General features: G+C 36.1%; 5 protein-coding genes across 5 annotated transcripts; 1 reads left to right on the top strand and 4 right to left on the bottom strand.

The window, feature by feature from the left end:
- Positions 1 to 451: 451 nt before the first annotated feature.
- On the top strand, positions 452 to 1,425 carry LOC110409435 (PLAT domain-containing protein 3-like). The gene is made up of 2 exons (XM_021418777.1): positions 452 to 610; positions 688 to 1,425. The coding sequence occupies exons 1-2, from the start codon at positions 542 to 544 to the stop codon at positions 1,141 to 1,143; spliced, it is 525 nt and encodes a 174-aa protein (XP_021274452.1). The 5' UTR covers positions 452 to 541; the 3' UTR covers positions 1,144 to 1,425.
- Positions 1,426 to 2,925: 1,500 nt separating this feature from the next.
- On the bottom strand, positions 2,926 to 7,038 carry TPR14 (tetratricopeptide repeat (TPR)-containing protein). Its single transcript, XM_021418792.1, has 5 exons — positions 5,732 to 7,038; positions 5,447 to 5,642; positions 5,168 to 5,340; positions 3,798 to 4,131; positions 2,926 to 3,385 (listed from the first exon to the last, which is right to left on the bottom strand). The coding sequence occupies exons 1-5, from the start codon at positions 6,655 to 6,657 to the stop codon at positions 3,254 to 3,256; spliced, it is 1,761 nt and encodes a 586-aa protein (XP_021274467.1). The 5' UTR covers positions 6,658 to 7,038; the 3' UTR covers positions 2,926 to 3,253.
- A 5,139-nt stretch (positions 7,039 to 12,177) lies between these two features.
- Positions 12,178 to 13,210, bottom strand: LOC110409599 (uncharacterized). The gene has a single exon (XM_021419000.2). It carries the CDS (start codon positions 12,821 to 12,823, stop codon positions 12,407 to 12,409), a length of 417 nt encoding a protein of 138 aa, XP_021274675.1. The 5' UTR covers positions 12,824 to 13,210; the 3' UTR covers positions 12,178 to 12,406.
- Positions 13,211 to 14,610: 1,400 nt separating this feature from the next.
- HCC2 (Thioredoxin superfamily protein) lies at positions 14,611 to 18,090 on the bottom strand. Its single transcript, XM_021418548.2, has 7 exons — positions 17,867 to 18,090; positions 17,457 to 17,589; positions 17,257 to 17,332; positions 15,552 to 15,752; positions 15,378 to 15,467; positions 15,139 to 15,271; positions 14,611 to 15,046 (listed from the first exon to the last, which is right to left on the bottom strand). Exons 1-7 carry the CDS (start codon positions 17,935 to 17,937, stop codon positions 14,938 to 14,940), a joined length of 813 nt encoding a protein of 270 aa, XP_021274223.1. The 5' UTR covers positions 17,938 to 18,090; the 3' UTR covers positions 14,611 to 14,937.
- A 1,211-nt stretch (positions 18,091 to 19,301) lies between these two features.
- On the bottom strand, positions 19,302 to 20,200 carry LOC110410126 (succinate dehydrogenase [ubiquinone] iron-sulfur subunit 3, mitochondrial-like). The gene is made up of 3 exons (XM_021419724.1): positions 20,196 to 20,200; positions 19,694 to 19,903; positions 19,302 to 19,488 (listed from the first exon to the last, which is right to left on the bottom strand). Exons 1-3 carry the CDS (start codon positions 20,198 to 20,200, stop codon positions 19,302 to 19,304), a joined length of 402 nt encoding a protein of 133 aa, XP_021275399.1.
- Positions 20,201 to 20,204: the final 4 nt, after the last annotated feature.

Below are 20,204 nucleotides of genomic sequence, written 5' to 3'. Positions count from 1 at the left end.
CGCTGAGAATATGCTCCCCCCATCCGTCCTCGCTCCTCCCCCTTCCCTACTATTTAACTTTCCAAATCCTTTTTGCCTCTCGCATAATGCAAATTAAAGGGGACCAGTCCAAGACAATAATTATCTCGTGCGAAATTACGTTACAGTCCCTCCCCTCTTATCGCTTTCCTGTTTGCTAGCTCCAGATAACGTTAGACCCCACAACGTGACTACAATCTGCGCTCCAGATAACGTTAGACCCCACAAAGTGACTACTTCTGCCCTCCCAATGGACCCTTAGTAGGGACAGTAATGTAATTTTATACGTAGAAGATGTCATATAAGCCTAGTGTCCAGCAAACCTTTCCATATTTTAAATTTGTTGTCAGTTGAATGCTTTAGTATATATTAAAAAATAAAAAAAATAAAATTGATTAAGCCCCTTCTCAGTAATAAAATAAAGGAAAAAAAAATGTCACGTGGCCTCCAAATATATATTTGCCTATTTATACACAAGTACTTGTAATTTTCTCTCAACAAAATCTTCGAAAAGTTAAATCCAATGGCAACCCCAGCACAGTTGCTCCTCTCTTTCTTCCTCCTCCTCTCCTTCTCCTCCATCGCTCTTTCCGTAAGTACCCCTCAACAACCCCCATAATCCCCTCTACTATCCCCATCTCTAACCTCTCTCTCTTTTCTTCCTTGCAGGACGATGAAGATTGCGTCTACTCGGTTTACATTCGAACAGGCTCCATCTTCAAAGGCGGAACCGACTCCATCATCAGCCTCAGACTCTACGATCTCTACGGCGAGTTCATTGAGATCGCCAACCTGGAAGCTTGGGGTGGGTTAATGGGGCCAGGACACAACTATTTCGAGAGGGGCAATTTGGACATTTTCTCGGGTAGGGGACCTTGCTTGGTTGCTCCTGTATGCGCCATGAACTTAACCTCCGATGGCTCGGGTTCACACCATGGATGGTACTGTAACTACGTGGAAGTCACCATGACTGGCGTCCACACCCCCTGTAGCCAGCAGCAGTTTACGGTGGAGCAATGGTTGGCGCTTGACACCTCCCCGTATGAGCTCACTGCCATCAGGAACTACTGTCCTTCGGCGTTTGGTGCTGATCGGCGTGATCAGAAGTCTAGCTCTACAATGTGATGAGGCTTGTATTTAATTAATATAATAATAATTATGACGATTATGATGATTATGTTATGTTGATGAAAGGAGTTATGGTTTTGTCTGAGGCTCTGAGTGGCAGTTTAGTCGTGTAATGTTGTCGTGTTTTGGGAAATTTTGGATCAATGTAAAGCTGTATTTACCGTGCTACTGTTGTCGGTGGAGCTTATTACAAAAGGTTATGATTACCTTTTCATAGGCCTCGTGGCAACATTTAATGCCCATTAAATAAATAAATACTCCATAAGCATATTCATGTAAGCTTGTCGTGGCAGTAGTAAATGATCATTAAGTGGGATTATTTTAGTTAAAATTGAAAAATTAATAAAGTCTTAATTAGCATTTGATCTCCCTGTCTAGGTCCAAGGAGAAATATTTTAATTGAATAATCTCAAGGAGATATTGGGATGGCATGTGGCACCCACGCACTGGCCACAATTGAATACTGATGGGAACTGGGCTTTGGGAATTATATTTATGATCAAGGTCAAATGGCAATGGGTGATGAGATGGTCAATTTCAGCCAAAGAAAAGAGGGTTTCATTTTTGAAATTTTGGCTTTACCTGAGGTCACTCTCGGTGCGTGATCTGAAGTGTTGAAGAAACTATACTTTTAATTCAATTGATGGTTAGGCTTGTTTTCAGAAAAAGTGATAGTAAACTCCAAGGCCTTAATTATTATTCGAAGCATACTAATTTATACGGAAAAAGCCCATTTCCGAGAATGCATACTAATTTGCCAAACAAATAATTATTTAAACATCATATATATGAAATAGCTCCAAGCACACTGGTTTGCACACTGATAACTTACACAATATTAACTAAATCATATATATGTGCACTTTCCTTTAGCAATATTTCCATTCATGTACCAAAAGCTGCCTTTGAGTTAATGTGTACAGCTAGACACTATTAAGCTTTCTTCTCCTTTTGTCCTCTCAGCTAGACAGTTAATTAAGAATTCATAAGGTTAAAGAGCTTCATTGCTTTCTGATTCGAAGAATAATATTGACTGGAAAGTGTCTTCTGCTAAAAGGCAGTAATGATTTTCCTAAAATATCTTTTATAACAGTGGTTCTAGAAATTATTTGGAAATTGCCTAGACAAGTTGCCCTCAAGCAAATTTCATAATCACGACTCCATCCAGTGTTTTACTATTAATTTATCAAGCTATTAATTTCTCCAGCTGTGGTGCACAAAAATTATAAATGACAAATTAATGAAGTAAAAAAGCAATTATCTAATTTCTTAGAAATTAAAGCTCTTCAATGCTAGTTGGTATTTTTGGAGTGATGAATAGCCTTTTTTTTTTCTCTTACTTTTGTAGTTAGGAAGGAAAATTGTGCTTAAGACTATATTTATACCATATATAAAAAGAAGTACTAACGAGTGGAAGCTTTAGTAGGGAGTTGTGAAGTTCATATAAAGCTTCTAAACAGATTCTCAAATTTTACCACGTAGATCTTAGAGGAAGAGAGTTGTAATGTGTTTAATAGGTGGACTGCATCCTGAGAAGTATGAAGTGGACGAGTTGGATGCAACGCATGAATTTACTTCTAGTATATATAATTTCAAACGCAAAGCTAGTATCAAGCTAGTGGAAGCAATGAGCTATAGCCCAGCCGGTTAAGAAACATTGAGGTCCTTGTAGCCCTGGGATCAATTCTGCACCATTTTTGGAGACTAACCACCCCCCTACCCGTAACCTTAGCCCAATTTCAAAGATTGAGTGATTGACTATAGAAGATGAACCCAATGTTTTAATTTTCAAATGCGACATCAAGTAAATCCTTTAAGAGAGTATACACACATAATCAAATTGGTACCAAATAATTAATGTCACACTCTAAAAGTACCAAAATTTCCCCGTTTAAATTCCTCACAATGGCAAAGGCAACTTTTTCCATCCCAGACATATCTTTGAAAGCTCTTATCTTCACATGGCTCCTAACAGGCAACATCATCACGAAAACCAGCTCTTCTTTCTCGGTTGCTGTCTTTTTGTCGCTGCCTCGGAGCTTCTTCTCTTTCTCCAATGCCTGGTCTCCCTTTTCGTGTGCTTCAAGCTCCAAACGTACTTCTTGTCTTATACCACTTCACCACGTTGTTTCTTGAGTTGCATTTGAGCCTCGGACAAGGCCCGTTTCACATCCTCGCTGTCCGGTGTTTCTCTTTGCAAGATCTCGTAGTCTTGTATCGAAGCTTCCCATTTCCCCAACTATTACACCCAATACAACATTATTAGATATCGTACCAATTTTATAGGCAACACAATTATTACATTCAGCTCGAAGCATTATAAAAAATTCCCATTCTAGTGCTTGGTTTGTCTCTTGGTGTCTGAGGTATGGTTCTATACATGCATAATGTCAATCCAATCCAAATCATAAGTTAACTATTAGGTTTTTAAAATGTGGCTTAATCGTATACTAGTGATATGTTCTAAACATAAAAATGCAAACCCATAATTAATTAATCAATTGACCGTAATTAACATTTAAAATTATATTAACACAAAATTTAACAATGTAACATTTTGTAAAGTGTGCATCATAAGCAGTCAATTGTGACCAATATTAGCTATTCTAGCTATTAACCATGTAATATCAGTTGCAAATTATAAATCTCACCTTGAAATTGCAATCGGCTCTTCTTAGTCTAGCTTTGACGTAACCAGGGCGAACATTAAGTGCATGGGTGCAGTCCTCTATTGCCTTTTCGTAGAGGCCAAGCTTGGACCGACAAGCTGCTCGGTTGCACAGCAGGACGGAGTTGTGCGGGTCATGATCAAGCCCCTCGCCATAAGCAACGCACGCGTCGGAGAACTTTGATGCCTTGAAAAGCTCATTCCCAGTTGATCTCGCTGCTGCCACTGCTCTAGCTTTCCTCATTACACTGTTTGCTTCTTTGTTGTTCGGGTCAAACCTCACCGCTCGCTGAATCGCCGCCAAGGCATCATCAAATCTTCACACGAAACATTAAGAAAACATTATGAGTTACCTAACTATATTATCGCTAGAAAGATCATTCTCATGTGTTGTTAGAATAAGGCCCTAGTCTCCCAAGATCAACCAAATTGGATGAATGATATAAATTTAATCCATTATTGGTTTTTTTTAAATTGTCTATATGTGACATACACATGCATGGCCCGGCACATGTGTAATATTATAAGACAAAATGTGCAGGGCATTTTTCTGTAGCTGGCATTAGTTTTTGTTGGGATCAAGTCAAAAATTTGGTATTGCTCCAATGGTGCATGACGTGAACCCCACCTATGAACCAAGGTTCAACTTAAACAACCTATTTTAAGGCTTAAGCTGCTAATTAACATTACAAACATCTAGCACAGCTGGCATGCACGGTTAAATATATTTATTAAGCACTTATGACACAGGGTTTTTAGTTTGAGCTCAATGAAACTTGAAGCTACAGCGAACATAATTTTGAGAGATTTTTAATTCTTGGATTTCAATTTTAAGGAGCAATTTGCTCTTCATTCTTCCCCTGTCATGTATATTGCTCTGACGGGGCAGAAACTGATCTAAATTTCTTTACCAAGGCCTTTAGTTGCTCTAAATCACCCCCTGGATAAAGCAAAGACAAGGTCAAAGTTGAGGTCACCTAGAAATTACCAATTCAATGTCAAACAGGAAACGGAAAAGAAGAAAAGGAATAAAAAAGGGTGGGAATTAGGTGCCCAGTCATAACAAACGAAACAATTAACCCAAAACCCAATCATTTTGTGCAAATTTAGCCCCATTTGGTAGGTAAAGGTCAGATTTTGCCAGCTCTAACCTTTACCGTCCTTTTGGCTCCTTTTTTTCCAGCAAGAAATCTCCTTTTGAGTTGTTCTACAATATAAGCTTAGGATCACAAACTTCCTATATTGCACTACCTTGCTCTATCTCCTCTCCTTTTATCCATAGGTACCCCTATACTACTTTTTGTCTACATTTTGCCTCAAACGGTAATATTATATAGTAATAGATGACACTACCTGCCGGCGGCCATGTCCACCTGAGCTCGTACAACTAGCAAACTCGCGTTACCGATTGGGCCGAAGTATTTAGTGCAGTCATCAACGTTGAAATTTGGACCTTTGGATAATGCTTCATCAGCCTCTTGGTGTCTGTGAAGCTTCAACAAGGCCTCGGTTTTTAATGCATATATCTTAGTACAGCACAACAGAAAGAAAAACAAGTTATATACAGTACACTGAATCACTGATAGATTATAAAGCTAAATGTGGAAAGCATTGGATTATTTATATATGTACCTGTGGAGCAGAATCTGCAACAGCATTAATAGTTGAATCTGTTTCTTTGAGCAGGGTGTTCCAATCTCGTAGTCTTTTAGCTTCAGTGCACTTGTTTAAATGTGCCTGAAGAGTTTTAGCTTTAGCAATGTCATCACGGTCAGCCTCAAGGCCTGCATGTTTGTAGTGATATATTGCCTTTTCCACTTCCCCTAACCTGTACAATTATATAAAACATATTTAGCTTGAATGTTGTTTAAATGTAGAAGAATTTTGTTTCAAATAAGCAACTTTTTTTTTGTTTACCTGAGATATAAATTTGCTAAACGATGATGAGCTCTGTGATAATGAGGTTCAATTCGAATGGCTTCTCTGCACTCAAATACTGCCTCAAGAATCCTGCCTAAAGCTGTTAAGGCTGCACTTTTGTTGCTTCGATATGAAGCCTTATTTGGATCAATGGCGATGGCTGCTTCATATAACGCCAAAGCTTCCACAAAATTCCCATTCTTGTAATCTTCATTGCCCATAATTTTCAACGTTTCTGGGTCCATTCGTGTAGAAAGAGCTCTGCAGAGAGAACCTGGCTGTTCTCCCGTACGCTTTTCCTCAACCGGTTTCTTCACCACGTTTCCCATTACACTATTCGGGTATCTCCCATTAGGTGTGGAGACATCCTCTCTCGCAGTCTTAGGGAGTTGATCAAGAACGTTATATGAATTTGTGTTTCCTCCTCCAGGTTGCCTCAAGTTGCCTAAATTCCCATAAAGCATCACATTACTCGATGAGGCTCGAACAAGGTTACTGTTTCCCTTTGTCTTTTGATGATCCACGATCATGCTTTCCAGCTCCCCAGAGATACTAACGGCTTCTTTAGGCACCCTTTTACCTTGGTTGAGATATCCTTGGTTAGGTGTTATTCTGGTTGCTTCATCATTAGGTTTCCGAACCTGGTTCTGTTGAAGTACTGCAGGGGGCTTAGGGTGATTTGGAGGCGGTTTCGTGCTGGACTTGGGGGGAGCTTCTGGTCCATTCAACGAAGAATTAAAAAGTGACGCCTCATCAGAACCACTCCGTCGCCTCTTGGTGTTTGAGCTTGCTGTTTTAATGTTGATGTTGTTGATAGGCAATGAGCCTGTAGAAGTAGACCTTCTCGGCCAAAAATTACGCCGCCCAAAAACTGCATTCAACAGGCCACAACCTGATTTCGTTTCTGGCGAATTTTCCCCCATATTTTCCTTCTAGGTTCTTAGCTTAGAATGCAGTCTTTGTTATAGAGGGAATGGTGTATTTTCTAGCAAACAAGCAGAGGAAACATGGGTGTTTGAAATCGAAATGTGAAAAATATGAAAGTATACAAGGAAAAAATTGCAGTTAAGGCTATAAATGAGATATTATTTATTTGTTAATGGTAAAGAAAAGGCAAAAAAGATAAGAGAGAGAGAGAGAGAGAGAAAGAGAGAGAGGCTAGAAGGAGAAAGGCATGGGTGGTTGAAACAGGTCTAGCCCCAGGATATGATATGCATGGCCTCTTCCCGGAGCGGCTGCCAAGAGAGAAATTCTCCTCGTTTTCCCTCTCTTTTGGCTAAAAAGATGGTACGAGATGACATGATTAAGAGTGGGAAAAAAGAAGCTTGCAGGAAAAGAGAATAATGATTTACAGTTGTGTTGTTTTATTAAAATTGCAAGTTGGCTTCGATTGTTGAAATTTTTTTTCCCTTTTTCCTTTATTTTTTTTTCGTTTGTGTTCTGTGTGATGTAAATAGGCAAGCTAGAGACCCGGTCCAAGTTTAAATGAGGATCTCTAGATTTTTAGAAAATAAAAAAAGGGGGTTTTCTCTTGTCATACACCTTACATTTGGGCCTTTGAGCTATAATTTCCTGTACAAGCCTAGACATCCTCTTTCATGAATAATTGAATATAGGTAAAGGCAAAGAGAGAGGAAGGCACGTTCTTATCATTTGCGTTCACAATTGAGGAAGCCTGCTTTTGTCTTTAGTAAGTTGAAAACTATTAATTAGTTGAGTTATGTAACATGAAATAAGCCCCTTTCCTCTTTTAATTTTAAGAATTTAAATATTTATCCAATGATCGAAAAATAGACTATCATATTTAAAGATATCAATTCCTAATCGGATCTTGAAATCGTGTGACATTGATTTATAAAAATTAAAAATTTATTTTGTTAGTTTTTTAATTTACTCTTCATTATTTTTCTTATTTTAAAATTGAATTTATTTTTCTAGAAAGAACTTCTAAAATTTCACGTCATGTCATTAGTACAAGGTTTTCATTTCTAGTTAGCTAAACTTCCGACTTCAAAATTAACTGAAAAGGTTTCCGATACCAAAGAAACAAGGATATGATATTAAACAAATTAAGGTTCAATTTTCATGGCTATGTCCAAGTTAGGAGCTTTTTTGTTTTGAATAAATGACCATTTTTATTTATTCGAGAAAATAGGAAAATGCCCTCCTACAGGCGTATAACAAATACTCTAAATCTAAAGCAAACAAGAATCAACAGATATGTTACACTAAAGTTAGGAGCCACTATGATGCTCCCCTACCAACTAATATTCCTACGTCATCCGCACATAACATTTGATTGAGTGATAAGTATGTGTATCTCGAATTAAAAACAAAAGATCTCCCATTAACACCCCCCAAAAGAAAAGAAAGAAACTCTGTTTTTCTATCACTTTTTGTTATTGTTAATCCTCACACAGCAACCAAGGATGCAGACAACGACGATGAACACAAGTTCGCAGGTAAGGCCGATAGCCATGTATATTGCATCCTTCCTGACATCTTCCATAATTGTTTCCTTGCATCGATCACAATTAAAACATAGAATATCTTGCTGATTGTTCCATGCCATGCAATTCCCATCTCGCTTAATCACACCATCTTTGGGAGGTGTCCAAAATGTTGCGTCCTTGAATTCAAATTCACAATACTCTGGTGGTCTGCAGCAGGCATCCTGAAATATACAAATCAAGATTAATTTGTAAACTCAAGGAAATAAAGATTGAAGAATTAAATTAATTACCTGTATAGGGTTTCTTGTTTTCTCCAGCTGAAAATCCTGTAAATTCTTTGCTTTACTAACTTTTCCCTGGCAAACATTTGCATCAATTAAACAAGTCTTTACTGCAGCCCAGTATTTCCCATGTGAAACATCATTCTTTAGCCAATTTTGATCTGCCTGTTCTGGACTTGAACGTGCTGTAAGGAACATATGACCCGCGCTGAATAAAAGTACCAAAACCCATAGGATCATGAAGATAATGTAAATCCATAGGCAGATGTTAGCCCTGAAACATGCACCAATCAAACCTAACAAGGACATAAAAAACATTACAATTCCTGTTATGAACAATGGGGTGTGAACTAGCTTATAGCACTCTGTACTCCATTCAACATGTAAATATATCACCCAGCCAATGATCATTAGCCCTGTAATTATAGACAAGCAATTTAGAACCCCAAAAATTATGTTGCCAATGCGAGCCACCATTGTATTGGGGATGTTTTCTTTAGTTTTGTGGATGACTATGAGGATTTCTGCCTTAGTTTATAGAGAAACAAACAGGTCCTTTAGATGGTTTTTCTTGTTGAAGAGAGACAGGACGTTGGTGAAAGGATCCTTTTCTTTTCCCTCTGTTAAGAATTGCTCTTTCTCTATTCGAACTGCTTCTGGTTTTATCTGCTGAGGATGTGTTGGTGATAGTTCAACTTTAGTTGACTGTCTTCTTTATTTTTCCCTTAAAAGAAGAAACAAATTGATGGCCTAGGTTGTATGGTTTTAACAAGCTCCTTCTATTATTTAAGTAATGCTAGGTATCATTTTACTATTAGTAGAGCAAATGCAGAGGTAGAAAAGGTTTTTTTTTCTTCTTTTCTGTTCTTGTTAGTTTGGTCGACAACCATGGATAGTTATCTCCAGCTCTTCATTCTGGTGAACGTTTTCTCTATCACCTTGATATAAACTGTACAGTAGGATTTTGGAAAATTCAACTGGTGATTTGGTCATATTTCTCTACGAAATTCAAAGGAAGCGAATGCTATCATAAACAATAAGAGAATTAAAAGAAAAAAAAATCAATTGTAAGATTCCTGTTATTACCATCAGCATTATACAAAAGACTTGGGGAATGAGATTGTGCTTGGGTATGACATCAATTCAGATAGCCACTTGACAAAAGAAAGAGAGAGAGAAGAAACCACCGCCCTTCTTTTCCAGTTTCCTCCTTGTCAAATGATTCTCATTTTTGTTTGCTTGAAGCCATCAATGATCTTCCCTTCAAGAATATTATGTAAATTAACTCAGAATCAAATTTTTATATAAATTTGATTGACAAGGATTATCTTCTATGATCTTTAATTGGCTTTACACACTAGCCACCTTTGTAATTTTGAACCACTTACTTCTCAATGACTTGATAGGGTAACATGACCAAGATGCATTAGTGATTCAGTTTCATTTTCCAAAAAAAAAGAAAAGAAGAAGAAGAATTATACTGATCAAAATGAAGTAGGTAAATTTCCAAAATAAAGGTTTGGGACTTTGGGCGTTTTGCATAGGCAATACAATCTTCCGTTAACGCCTTCATGTTATTACATTAAAATGCATTATGAATTTTGTAAAGTTCTGCAGATGAATGTCTATATCTATTCAATGAGCAACACACTAATAAAACAGTTTTCTGGCATACCAGTACCGTACTAACAAAAACTTGTCCTGTTGAATTGAATTAAATTTATACAAATAAACTGATATGCATCTTCTTCTAGGTCATATGATAATAGATTTACTGGTGAGTACGATTCTTCCTCTTTACCCGATAGAATATATATTCTCCAATTTGCATCTATCTAAACATAGTAATGAAGAGCATATATTTTTATATTAACCAGGGTAGTATCTCGTTTCATTGTTCCTCTAGGCGCAGCATCCAACGGAATAGGTGATAACGACGAATATAAGTTCCAAAGTTAGGCTTATGCCAAAGTACAGTGCATCCCTTCTGAGATCTGAAACAAATAGTTCCTTGTATCGATCACAGTCGAAGCACAGATTATCTGGCTGATTGTTCCACACCATGCAATCGCCATCTTTCTTAACCAAACCCGTTTTGGGAACTATCCAAAATGTCGCATTCTTGAATTCAAATCCGCCGCCGTCTGGTGGCCTGCAACAACCATCCTGGAATAACAAAACCCATGAATCAACAGGAGGATTTTGACAGAATACTTGAAAGGGGATTAAACATTTAAAATTTACCTGTGTTGGATGCCTTGTGTTTTCCATCTGAAACTCCTCTAAACTCGTAGCTTCACTCAGCATTAACTGGCAAATCTTCCCTTGAACTTGACAGTTCTTCACAGCAGGCCACCGTTTTCCAACCAGATAATAAGTCTGCAACCAACTCTTTTGCGCTCGTTCCTGCATTTCGGAACTTGAGCCAGCTACGTGGAACATGAAAACCGCACCAACTACAAGCCCCATAATCCATATAGCCAACATGAACATGTAAATCCATAGATAGAAATTAGACCTGCAACATGCACCAATCAAACCTACCAAGGAAAACACTGATATCACGATTCCTATCGCCAACAAAGGGACTAGCAGCAGCTTCATGCACTCTGTTCCCCAATGTTCACGTATACTTATTACCCAGGCAATGATCCCAATGCCTATAATCAAAGCGAAGCCGTTTAGAATCCCCAAAATGATGTTACTATGGCGAGTCATTGTGCTCAGATGTTCAACAATCTTAATTCCTGGTTCTCTTCCTTTTCTTCTAATTCTTCTTTAGTTTTTTGGGATTTTTGTCAGAATTTTGGTGTGATTTATAAGGCGAGAAGTTCTGTTTGTTGGTTTTCACCATTGGATATAATCTTTGCCGGTCTTTCTGTTAAGATTGGTCCTTAACTACTTTAGTGTCAAATACGTCGGAGAGATTGCTGTTTGATTCATTCGAATATTGTGAAATTAAGTTGATATTTGTCCCTTGAGGGACAACAATAGAAACAAAGATTTAAGCAAAACCAGTATTATATGTAGCCGGTTTTGCTAATTTATAGTTAGCGGCTAATATTTGTGTGTCACTCCATGGAGGAATGACGGACTGTCATGCAACAATTTCCCTACATTTTACTACTTGCAGAATAAAAATTTGGATTGAAAATTTCTGAAAATGCAGCATCCTAGCTTCTCTTATTCAAATTAGTTTTTCAAAAAAGCACTGGGTTTATTCGTAAGGTCTCCTAAGGGAGACTTCAAAAAGTAGAGCCTCATGACTTGTTGTGGGAAACAAAAGAGTCCTCTGATGATTTGAGTTTTTATGAGTAGCAAAGATTCAATCAAATTCTTATATTTTTATTTTAAGTCAGTTAAATTTTTATAATTAATAATTAATTAATTATTATTAATCAAAATATCATAATGTGACATATTGATGTGATATGATAACATTTTTATAAGAACTTATTTAATTTAAAATAAAAATACATTAGATTTGATTGAAAGTAATAAAAAAAATAAATTTATCTAAATTTTTTTAAATAGTTCAAGATACTTTTCAAATATTATGTTAAATTAATTTTTATTTTTGATGGTTTAGTTGGCCTTTGATTTGATGATTTGGCTCTTGTAATAGCTAAATTTTGTGAGAGAGAATTTGATTTGAAACTACAATCTTTTAACTATTGTTAGGTAATTAACACAGCTATAATTGGTTAAATATATCTATTTGATTAAATCATAGGAAAAATATTGAGATTTATTTATTTTTATTTGAAAAGCAAAAAAACAGAATAAAACCTTTAATTTATTCCAGAATAACAATACTCCAGCTCTTTCTTACTCGAACGAGTTCATAGCATGCAATGATAACCAACATTATACCATGGTCATCAATGACAGCCTAAACCCTAATCCAAGAAATAAAGAACATAAAGGATTGAGAATTATTAATGGGAGGAAATCTTAAGTTTGAGGAATTTGTTGGTCCATGCCTTCCAATTCCCATCTTCATTTGTAGTAATTGCTTGAGTTGAACTTCTTCCATCATCTTCCACCTTCTCAGTTCTTTGCTTCTTCCACAACTTGAAATTTCGTGCCCCTTGTGATCCGATTGTCGCCCATGGACTCAGTGCATCTGAACCAGCACTGGGGCAATAAAGTAGGAAATCATTGAGATTCGACCCGAGAACAGGAAGCCGACCTTCACGAGCATAGGATTTCAGAGCAGTATCAATGACAGCAGCAACAAGTTCTTCTTCGTTGACGATGAGGCGGATCGGCCCTGCACTTCCCAAAAAAGTTATGCTAATCAAGAGCCTCTTGCCCTTGGGACCTTGATTCTTCTTCTGCCTGTAAACCGCCATGTATTCGACTTTATCAAAACCCAAAGATCAAACCAACAAGAAGGTGAATGAATATTTCACCGACAATGGGTTTATGTTGTTTTTTGCTTTAAACCAAAAAACAATCTGGGTTATATGGGGGAGGTTGAAGATTTTCTAGGTTGTTTATGGGTCAAGGCCGAGGCAATGGTGGTACCAGCTTTCCTTGCAAGAATCGAAAGCGAAAGTAGAGGCGAGGAGAGCGTTCCAGAGGGGGAGCATCCGAATTGTTTCCACCATTCACAACAATACTAAAAGATCAATACTTGGATTCCAAGAAGAGAACAAAAAAGTGCAGAAAAAACAATTCTGCGTGTTGGAGATTTCGACGAGCAGAGAAATTTTTCTTGTTGTTGTTGGAAGAAAGGTATAAATGGCATTATTTGACTATGCTGACAGCAAACCTAATTATACAAGGACTTTTACACACCTCAACTTGCCTTCCCCTGCAAGAAATTAAACTACCCACTCCTGTTCGAATATGGTATTGATGCGTGAGTGATTCATCTCACACCAAATATAAATTTTCTTGGTTAAATACCTATAAACCCCTTAATTATACTCAAGAAAATACAATAAACATTTACATTTTATTATGTTCAATTAAATTCTTAAATTTTTATTTAAATTCAAATAAATTAATTTGATTAATTTTTATTAATTAATGGTACAATTGACATTTTTATATTGATCATAAAATTAATATTCAAAAATAATTGAATTAAGAATTTAAAAAGAAAATAAAGAAATCAAATTAAGTTTTCATTATCAAATTTTAACTTTGATTTAAAATTTTTGTTAAAAATTTAGGAAAGTGAACTTGTAAACAAAATTCCCCTCTGTATCTTTCTGAATGCCAAGCTCCTAGAAAGAGCAAATCAAGTGAAAAGTTGCCATCCAGAGAGGAGAATAACTTCCCAATATCTAGCAGCGAGGTCGTTAAAAGAGGACTAAATCAGAGGTGTCAACCAAGAAAGTCATGACAAATGGAACGTTAGATGACCAAGAGACACCAAATAAGCAAGAACTTGTGTTGGGAAGAAATACGGACAAGCCACAAGTACTGGTGCCATAGGGAACTTGGTGAACGTTCCCATTTATATTAAAACTTTGACAGATAGAAGTGTTCGTTGGGTTCACCCCCTCTAATGGAATTTTGTTTCAACACCAACAGTGAAAGTTAAGAATTTTTTTTTTCGTTTTCTTGAATAATCTACTAAATAGATGCTTCCGATCAGAGACATAGCGTTGAGTGATGCAAATACATCGTTGCATAAACGAGCCATTTGCCTTTGGGATCGTCTTCTTCCTCCTCTTCAATTTTCTTTCTTGTTTTTTCCTTAATTTCTCTTTGGATTAGTGGATATTCCTAGAAAGTTTCGGTGTGGGTTTATGTTAAATCGGTTCTCGCATTGTGTTTTTTCCTGTTGAAAGGTATAATTCTGTGTGTAGAAAAGATGTCCCATCTGTTTTTAATTGTCACCATTGCCTAAAAATATATAAAATCACTAGCTATTTGTCAGTTGGGATTTTGGCCTTTTTTCATTTGATTTATGAGCTGGGTATATCTGTTCTCTTCTTTTCTGAAGTTAGATTGTTATCTCTTTTGAACCTTCTGGGGAAATATTTACAATCGAGATACATAAAGGAAAAGTTGTTTCCCTTTCCTTAGAAAAAAAAATTGTAGACCTAATAAGACCAAAACAAGGGGATATGCTGTATGCGAAAATAAGCAATGTTCAGAGAACATAATTGAATCAAGGACCAGCTTGTCATCCAACTTTGCCAAAATTTCATTTCTTCTCAAGATTTCCAAATTCAATTCCTGCTGTCAAGTTAATTCACTGCATCCTACTCATATCTGACATTGGAATTATCCTATGTGAAAATCAAACTATATAGGGAGGAAATGAATCCCCAAAGAAAGTAAAGGGAAATGTTTCTCATTTTGCTCCCTGATAAAAAGGTGTAGGGTGGAGGAGGGAGCGTGGAGAGTGGGGGGCAGGGTTGGTTTTAATTGTTTCTACCTTGTTAAAAGCATGAGATTCACAATACTCCTGGCACAACAGCGAGCAGCATAACCATGCTACTGTGCTTTATGTTGGTATTTTCTGCAGTTCCTTCAATATTTCCTTTGACAGTTCCTCAGCATTGTACTCTAATCCAAAGCATCTTACAACCTTCATTTTTGGGTCTATCAAATACCTGAGCATTTAGAAATAAGCTGCATCAAATTCTCAGATTAAAAAGAACTTCGAGAGAAGGGATGCCTGTGTGTGTCAATTTTTGGAACATACATGTTGTGAGAAGACTCGACTAGATAATCATCTCCTTCTTCTTCAACCTTCTTGAAATAAACACGATACTCTTGTGCCATCTGCCTTACAGCACTGACAGGTCCTGTCAATCCCACTATTTTTGAATTGAACTCTGCACTTTGAAAGTAAAATTGGACATACATTAGCCAAGATACTTGTAATTGAAGCAGAAATAGCTTTTATTATCGTCACATATTAAGTTACAAGGGCAGACAAACCTTTGAGGTAAGCACAGAGTTGTGCAGGAGTATCACGCTGAGGATCGATTGTCACAAATACAGGTAATACCTTAACATTCTGTTTCGACTCTTGATCCAAATAAAATACAAAATGTTAGGAATATTACAAGAAATAGTTAAATATAACATTTAAATCTGGTTAAAGGGTCATACCTAATGTATCTATAGCATTAACCATTATTTGAACCTGATCAGGTCCAACATCAGGAGATGATGTATAGCCAAAGTAGAGGAGAAGCCAGTTCCCAAGAAAGTCCTGTTCATTAACAACCTGACTTTCTGTATTAACTAAAGTGAATGGACCACCGATAATAGGACCTATTGCAGCATCACAACCACTTTTGCTGCCCTGGCCTGCTCAACATAAGCGAGAAGAAGACATGTTAAAGATCCATTTAGTCATGTTTATTACAGAATCCTTTCCTCATTGGCAATTGGACAAACACCAGGAAATACATTTATACAAACAAAAGTTTCTTGGATCTTTAAACCTCAGTTTGATGCAAGCAAAAAAGTATTTTGGACTATGTGAGAAGAATCACTTCAAATAATATTAGGAAGCGGTAAAGCCTCCTATCCTGTATATATAATTTAATGTCGACTCTTTAGTACTCTCTTCCCCAAAAATTAGATTTAGCTTTTAAAAAGTACACTCATTTTCTTAACGTGTAGCTTTTGTTACCCAGCGATATCCTTCAAGGTATGAATTGCATCTTGCTGCTTTGCATGGCATGATAACCATGCCAAAATGAACAATTACCTTCACAGAAAAAGTTGTCATATTATTACATATAAATTTGTTTAAATAAAAAAAACACCCGTAGGCCAGAACTTTATGGGCATAGTTCTATATTATCCAGACACATTTCCATAGCCTATCTAAATGTTTCCATTACCTTTGACCTCAAGTTCATCCTTATAAACAAATTAAGTTATTCCCCAACTAGATATTTCTTCCACACTGTTTGCCAACATGTTTGACCACAGACAAAATAATACAGGGAGACAACTTTTAATGGCCCACTCTTCATAGTAGTGATATGTCCTGGAAACAGTGAGGTAAATAAGTCGGAAGAGCAACACTTAAGAGTTTCCTAACTAAGAAATTCCATCTATTTGCCACAAGTCAAAGTCATATGACAAACCTAGTCATGCAAAAGAAACCTTGGGAAGAAATAGCACTGATCAAACGAAGCTCTCTAGAACAGGCATGATTGCTGCATCAACTCTAATCCTACCCAAGAAACTGTAATAATAAGACTGTATATCAGTATCAAATGGCCTACAATGACTGCAATTCAGTTCAACTTAGCCTCTCCTTCACTCAACCTTCCTTAAAGAAAGGGATGAAAAAGCAACAAATGCCATATGGCGGATGGAACACATCCTTTTGGCCTTTCTGAGACAGAGATAGTAATGTGATACTGCATAAATGGCAATAGGACAATGACTTGGGACCTTTTGACACAAGCAAAATCAAAGAAGCACAAAAACAAACATAAATAAGTAGAACCAGAACTCATTGAAAGAAGCTTCCCAATAATTTCCAACAGATGTCTGAGCACAAATGCACAAGAAGTCACTGAAATAAGCTCCTTGAAGGTAATTAAATATGAAACATATATTCATACTCATAAACAGCCCAAACATTAGCTCAAGTGCATTGTTGCTTGTCTCATCTAATTGGAAAAATATCAACAATGAACATATTATGAAACTTCAATCCACAAAATAACACAAAATGTAGAGACCATAGATATCCAAACTTAAAACAACCTAGGTTCCAACACCTGGTCCATAACCACCAGGATTCCAATATGGGGCATTTATTTAACAGCAAAAGAAGATAAACAAGTACCTATCGCAACCGCTCTTCTCTCATCATTATAATGCACAAAAGCTACTAATCCCGCAAATCCTAGTAAAGCAGCTGACTGCAAAAGTAGCGGGTGAAAATAACAATTAGGCTACATGTTCCTGCTATCCAACACAGAGTTCATGCACAATGTAATATAGGAAAAGTACATATCAACAAGCAATCAAAGATAGGCAGCATACAACAACATAAGCACTCCACGGATGAGAAGCCTGTGTTTCTACATTTATAACAGAATGACCAGTTGGCTTTCCATAATTGTTCTTTGCTGATTTCGCATAGCCACAAGATTGGATTCTCTTAGATGGATCAAACCTACACATCCATATAAACATTAAAAGCTATGACTTCCCCAATTATACTAATAATTGCTTCATACCAAGACCAAAACTATATACAACAATGCTTCACATATAAGCAAAACATGTTCATTCGGTAATTACAACAAAAACCCAAATCACCGTTCTGATCAAAATACATATAATTCGCAAAAAAGATTTATTCAGGAACAATTCCAGCATCAAAAAATTGGAAAAGTCACAATCTTGACACTGGAAAAGAAAAAACATAAAAGAAAAGATTAGAGAGTGACCTTTGAAGTAGATTGGGAGTAGTGGGGGAGCGGCTCTTGGTGGCAAAGAGAATAAAACGAGAGATGGACATTATATATTTTGGGCAAATATTCTGGAGAATTTGTCTTTGGAGCAAAAGCCCATATCTGAATCCTTTTTATTTATACAGGGAAATCATGAAGCAGCAGAGCAACAGGGAAGCAGCTGCTCCACCACGGTGGAATTTTCCTTGGTACCCAGTCTTATATATTCAACTCTTTTAAATAGAATGATTTATCAAAAAGAATGAGAACTATTTGGATTAGAAGATTCATTACTACTATTATTGGTCTAACTTTGTCCAGCTTGAAAGCCCAAATTGTTGGCCCATGTAAGTTCTTTTTTTTTCCTTTTAATTCTTCGTATAGGTTTTTTGCATTTTTAAAAAAATAATTCTTAGTATTGTTCAATTCGAGAAAAGGTAATTGGTTACCAACTATTTTTTTAAAATTAAACTAAGATTTATTAAAATAAAATTAATTAATAAAGAAAATTGTGTTAAATTTATGTATAATTAATTTATATTTATTTAAATCTTTTTTAAAATTTATAATTTTTTAATTTTTGAAATTTTCATTGTTTCTATAGGTAAGAGATGAGACCTGCTCATATGCAAACAAAGTAAATCTCTGATTCACCCATAATAGAGTTTAGAATTTAAAATTTCTTACAGATGCCTACACTATTTAAGCTCATATATAATATTGTAATCTACTTTGCTTCATTATATCATATTCCAGATTATAATAGTATCTCTTTATCAAGACCAAATTTAATCAGTCTCATTTTCATTTCTTTATCAAAATTTTTAAAGATGTTATAAAATTAAATTTTATTTCAATTTTTAAAAAATCTTACTCTTATTTTGAAAAATTCAAAATTTTAACATAAATAATACTAGAGAGAATTTTTATAAAAAAATTGTGAAAATAAGTGGAGGACAACCAATAAAATCATAACAATAAAAGATGGAGGGAATGCTATTTTTGTTGTTTAATCTCATAATGTAACAAAGCTTGTGCATGCCAAATGTGCCAAATTAAGGAAAAACCTTGTGCAAACCAATGCAAGCCAAATTGGGGATAAGTGCAAACTCAAACTTTTTAAATTGTGCTGCAGTTTAAAGAGACACTACAATTAAGGACAACCTCCTTCAGTATAAATATTAATCATTGCATGATTTGCTTTTTGTTTGACAAATGTCAGCAGTATATGACTTCTAATCAAACACATTCCTAATTTTTGCTCAGGCAAGCAATATCTTTCACCTTTGGTGTTGAATTTCCAAGTTCACAAGGAAATAATGCCAAGGAGCTGGGACTGGCTAACATTGTCATCTTCAATGCACTAGGGAGAAATGGTAAACTACTAGAAGGGATAGATAACATAACAACAAAGATAGAACAAATTCTTTAGCTACAGGCTTTCAACCCTCTCCATTGGTTCAGAAAGCATGTGCTTGGTCATCATCTTATGAATTGCATCAGCTGGATTCAGGTTTTGGGGGCAGATTATTGTGCAATTCTTTATAGTCCTGCATCTATACAATCTCTTGAAGTCTTCTGTTAAGGCCTGCAGCCTTTCCTCAGTGAAATCGTCCCGGCTGCCAAGTAAATCCCGTAGTTGACTTAAATTACCAATACAAGTTGTATGGGAAAATGAAGCGTTTTTCCCTTTTGGCCAACATCCTGATTACTTCAATTGGATGAAGTATGAAAAACCCCTCAAATCCTGCTACAAAAAACAATTGACATATGGAACTTTTATTCTGGTTCATCCAGGCAATTCACCTAGTAATTTAGCATTACCTGTCGGAGTTCAATTGGTTAGCATGAAGCAAAGCAGCATGGCCGAGATACTCCTCTGGGTTCCACCAGTAAGAAGGGCAGGAAGTAGTACCGCAAGCACAAAATATGCGCTCGTATAGGCCATCTAGCTTCTTCCTGTCAGCAGGTGATCGCCTGTATTCTCTCCCATCTTCAGATGGTCGTTTGGTCTTAAGCCATGGCTCGATTGACCTTTGTATTCACAAGGAAAATTTATTCATAACTCACTCAATAGACAAGTTCTTGTGCTACGTATTCGATGTTTGTATGAGAGTTAATAGATAGTATCATCAAATTTGTGATGAAAAAAGATTGATGCAATTTTAATTTAAATCAAATCATTTTTTTAAAGAAAAAAATATTTCAAAAACATATCTTATTCGATTATTACATTATAATTACTCAATCACAATCATAAATTATGTAAAATTATTTAAGATTGAATAAAAATTACATGAATCTCCCATTTATAATTGATGAATACTTCATAATT

This window comes from Theobroma umbraticum, unplaced genomic scaffold, assembly GCF_002168275.2.
Source record: "Theobroma umbraticum cultivar Fairchild unplaced genomic scaffold, ASM216827v3 scaffold_44.0, whole genome shotgun sequence".
Lineage (NCBI taxonomy): Eukaryota > Viridiplantae > Streptophyta > Magnoliopsida > Malvales > Malvaceae > Theobroma > Theobroma umbraticum.
Note: the sequence above shows the minus strand (reverse complement) of the source record. Positions and strands in the feature narration are given on the sequence as shown.

Bases quoted from the DNA above. Each gene is read 5' to 3' on its own strand.
- LOC110409435 (XM_021418777.1), top strand. From the start codon at position 542: ATGGCAACCCCAGCACAGTTGCTCCTCTCTTTCTTCCTCCTCCTCTCC. The intron at 611-687 runs GTAAGTACCCCT...TCTTCCTTGCAG, and splicing joins TCTCCTCCATCGCTCTTTCC to GACGATGAAGATTGCGTCTA.
- TPR14 (XM_021418792.1), bottom strand. From the start codon at position 6,657: ATGGGGGAAAATTCGCCAGAAACGAAATCAGGTTGTGGCCTGTTGAAT. The intron at 4,132-5,167 runs GTAGTGTCATCT...TTTCGTGTGAAG, and splicing joins GTGGACATGGCCGCCGGCAG to ATTTGATGATGCCTTGGCGG. The intron at 3,386-3,797 runs GTGAGATTTATA...TGGGTGTAATAG, and splicing joins GAGCCGATTGCAATTTCAAG to TTGGGGAAATGGGAAGCTTC.
- LOC110409599 (XM_021419000.2), bottom strand. From the start codon at position 12,823: ATGGCGGTTTACAGGCAGAAGAAGAATCAAGGTCCCAAGGGCAAGAGG.
- HCC2 (XM_021418548.2), bottom strand. From the start codon at position 17,937: ATGTCCATCTCTCGTTTTATTCTCTTTGCCACCAAGAGCCGCTCCCCC. The intron at 15,753-17,256 runs GTACTTGTTTAT...TATGTTGAGCAG, and splicing joins GAGAAGAGCGGTTGCGATAG to GCCAGGGCAGCAAAAGTGGT. The intron at 15,047-15,138 runs GTATGTTCCAAA...CTAAATGCTCAG, and splicing joins GTCGAGTCTTCTCACAACAT to GTATTTGATAGACCCAAAAA.
- LOC110410126 (XM_021419724.1), bottom strand. The intron at 19,489-19,693 runs GTAATGCTAAAT...TTTACTTGGCAG, and splicing joins AACCAATTGAACTCCGACAG to CCGGGACGATTTCACTGAGG.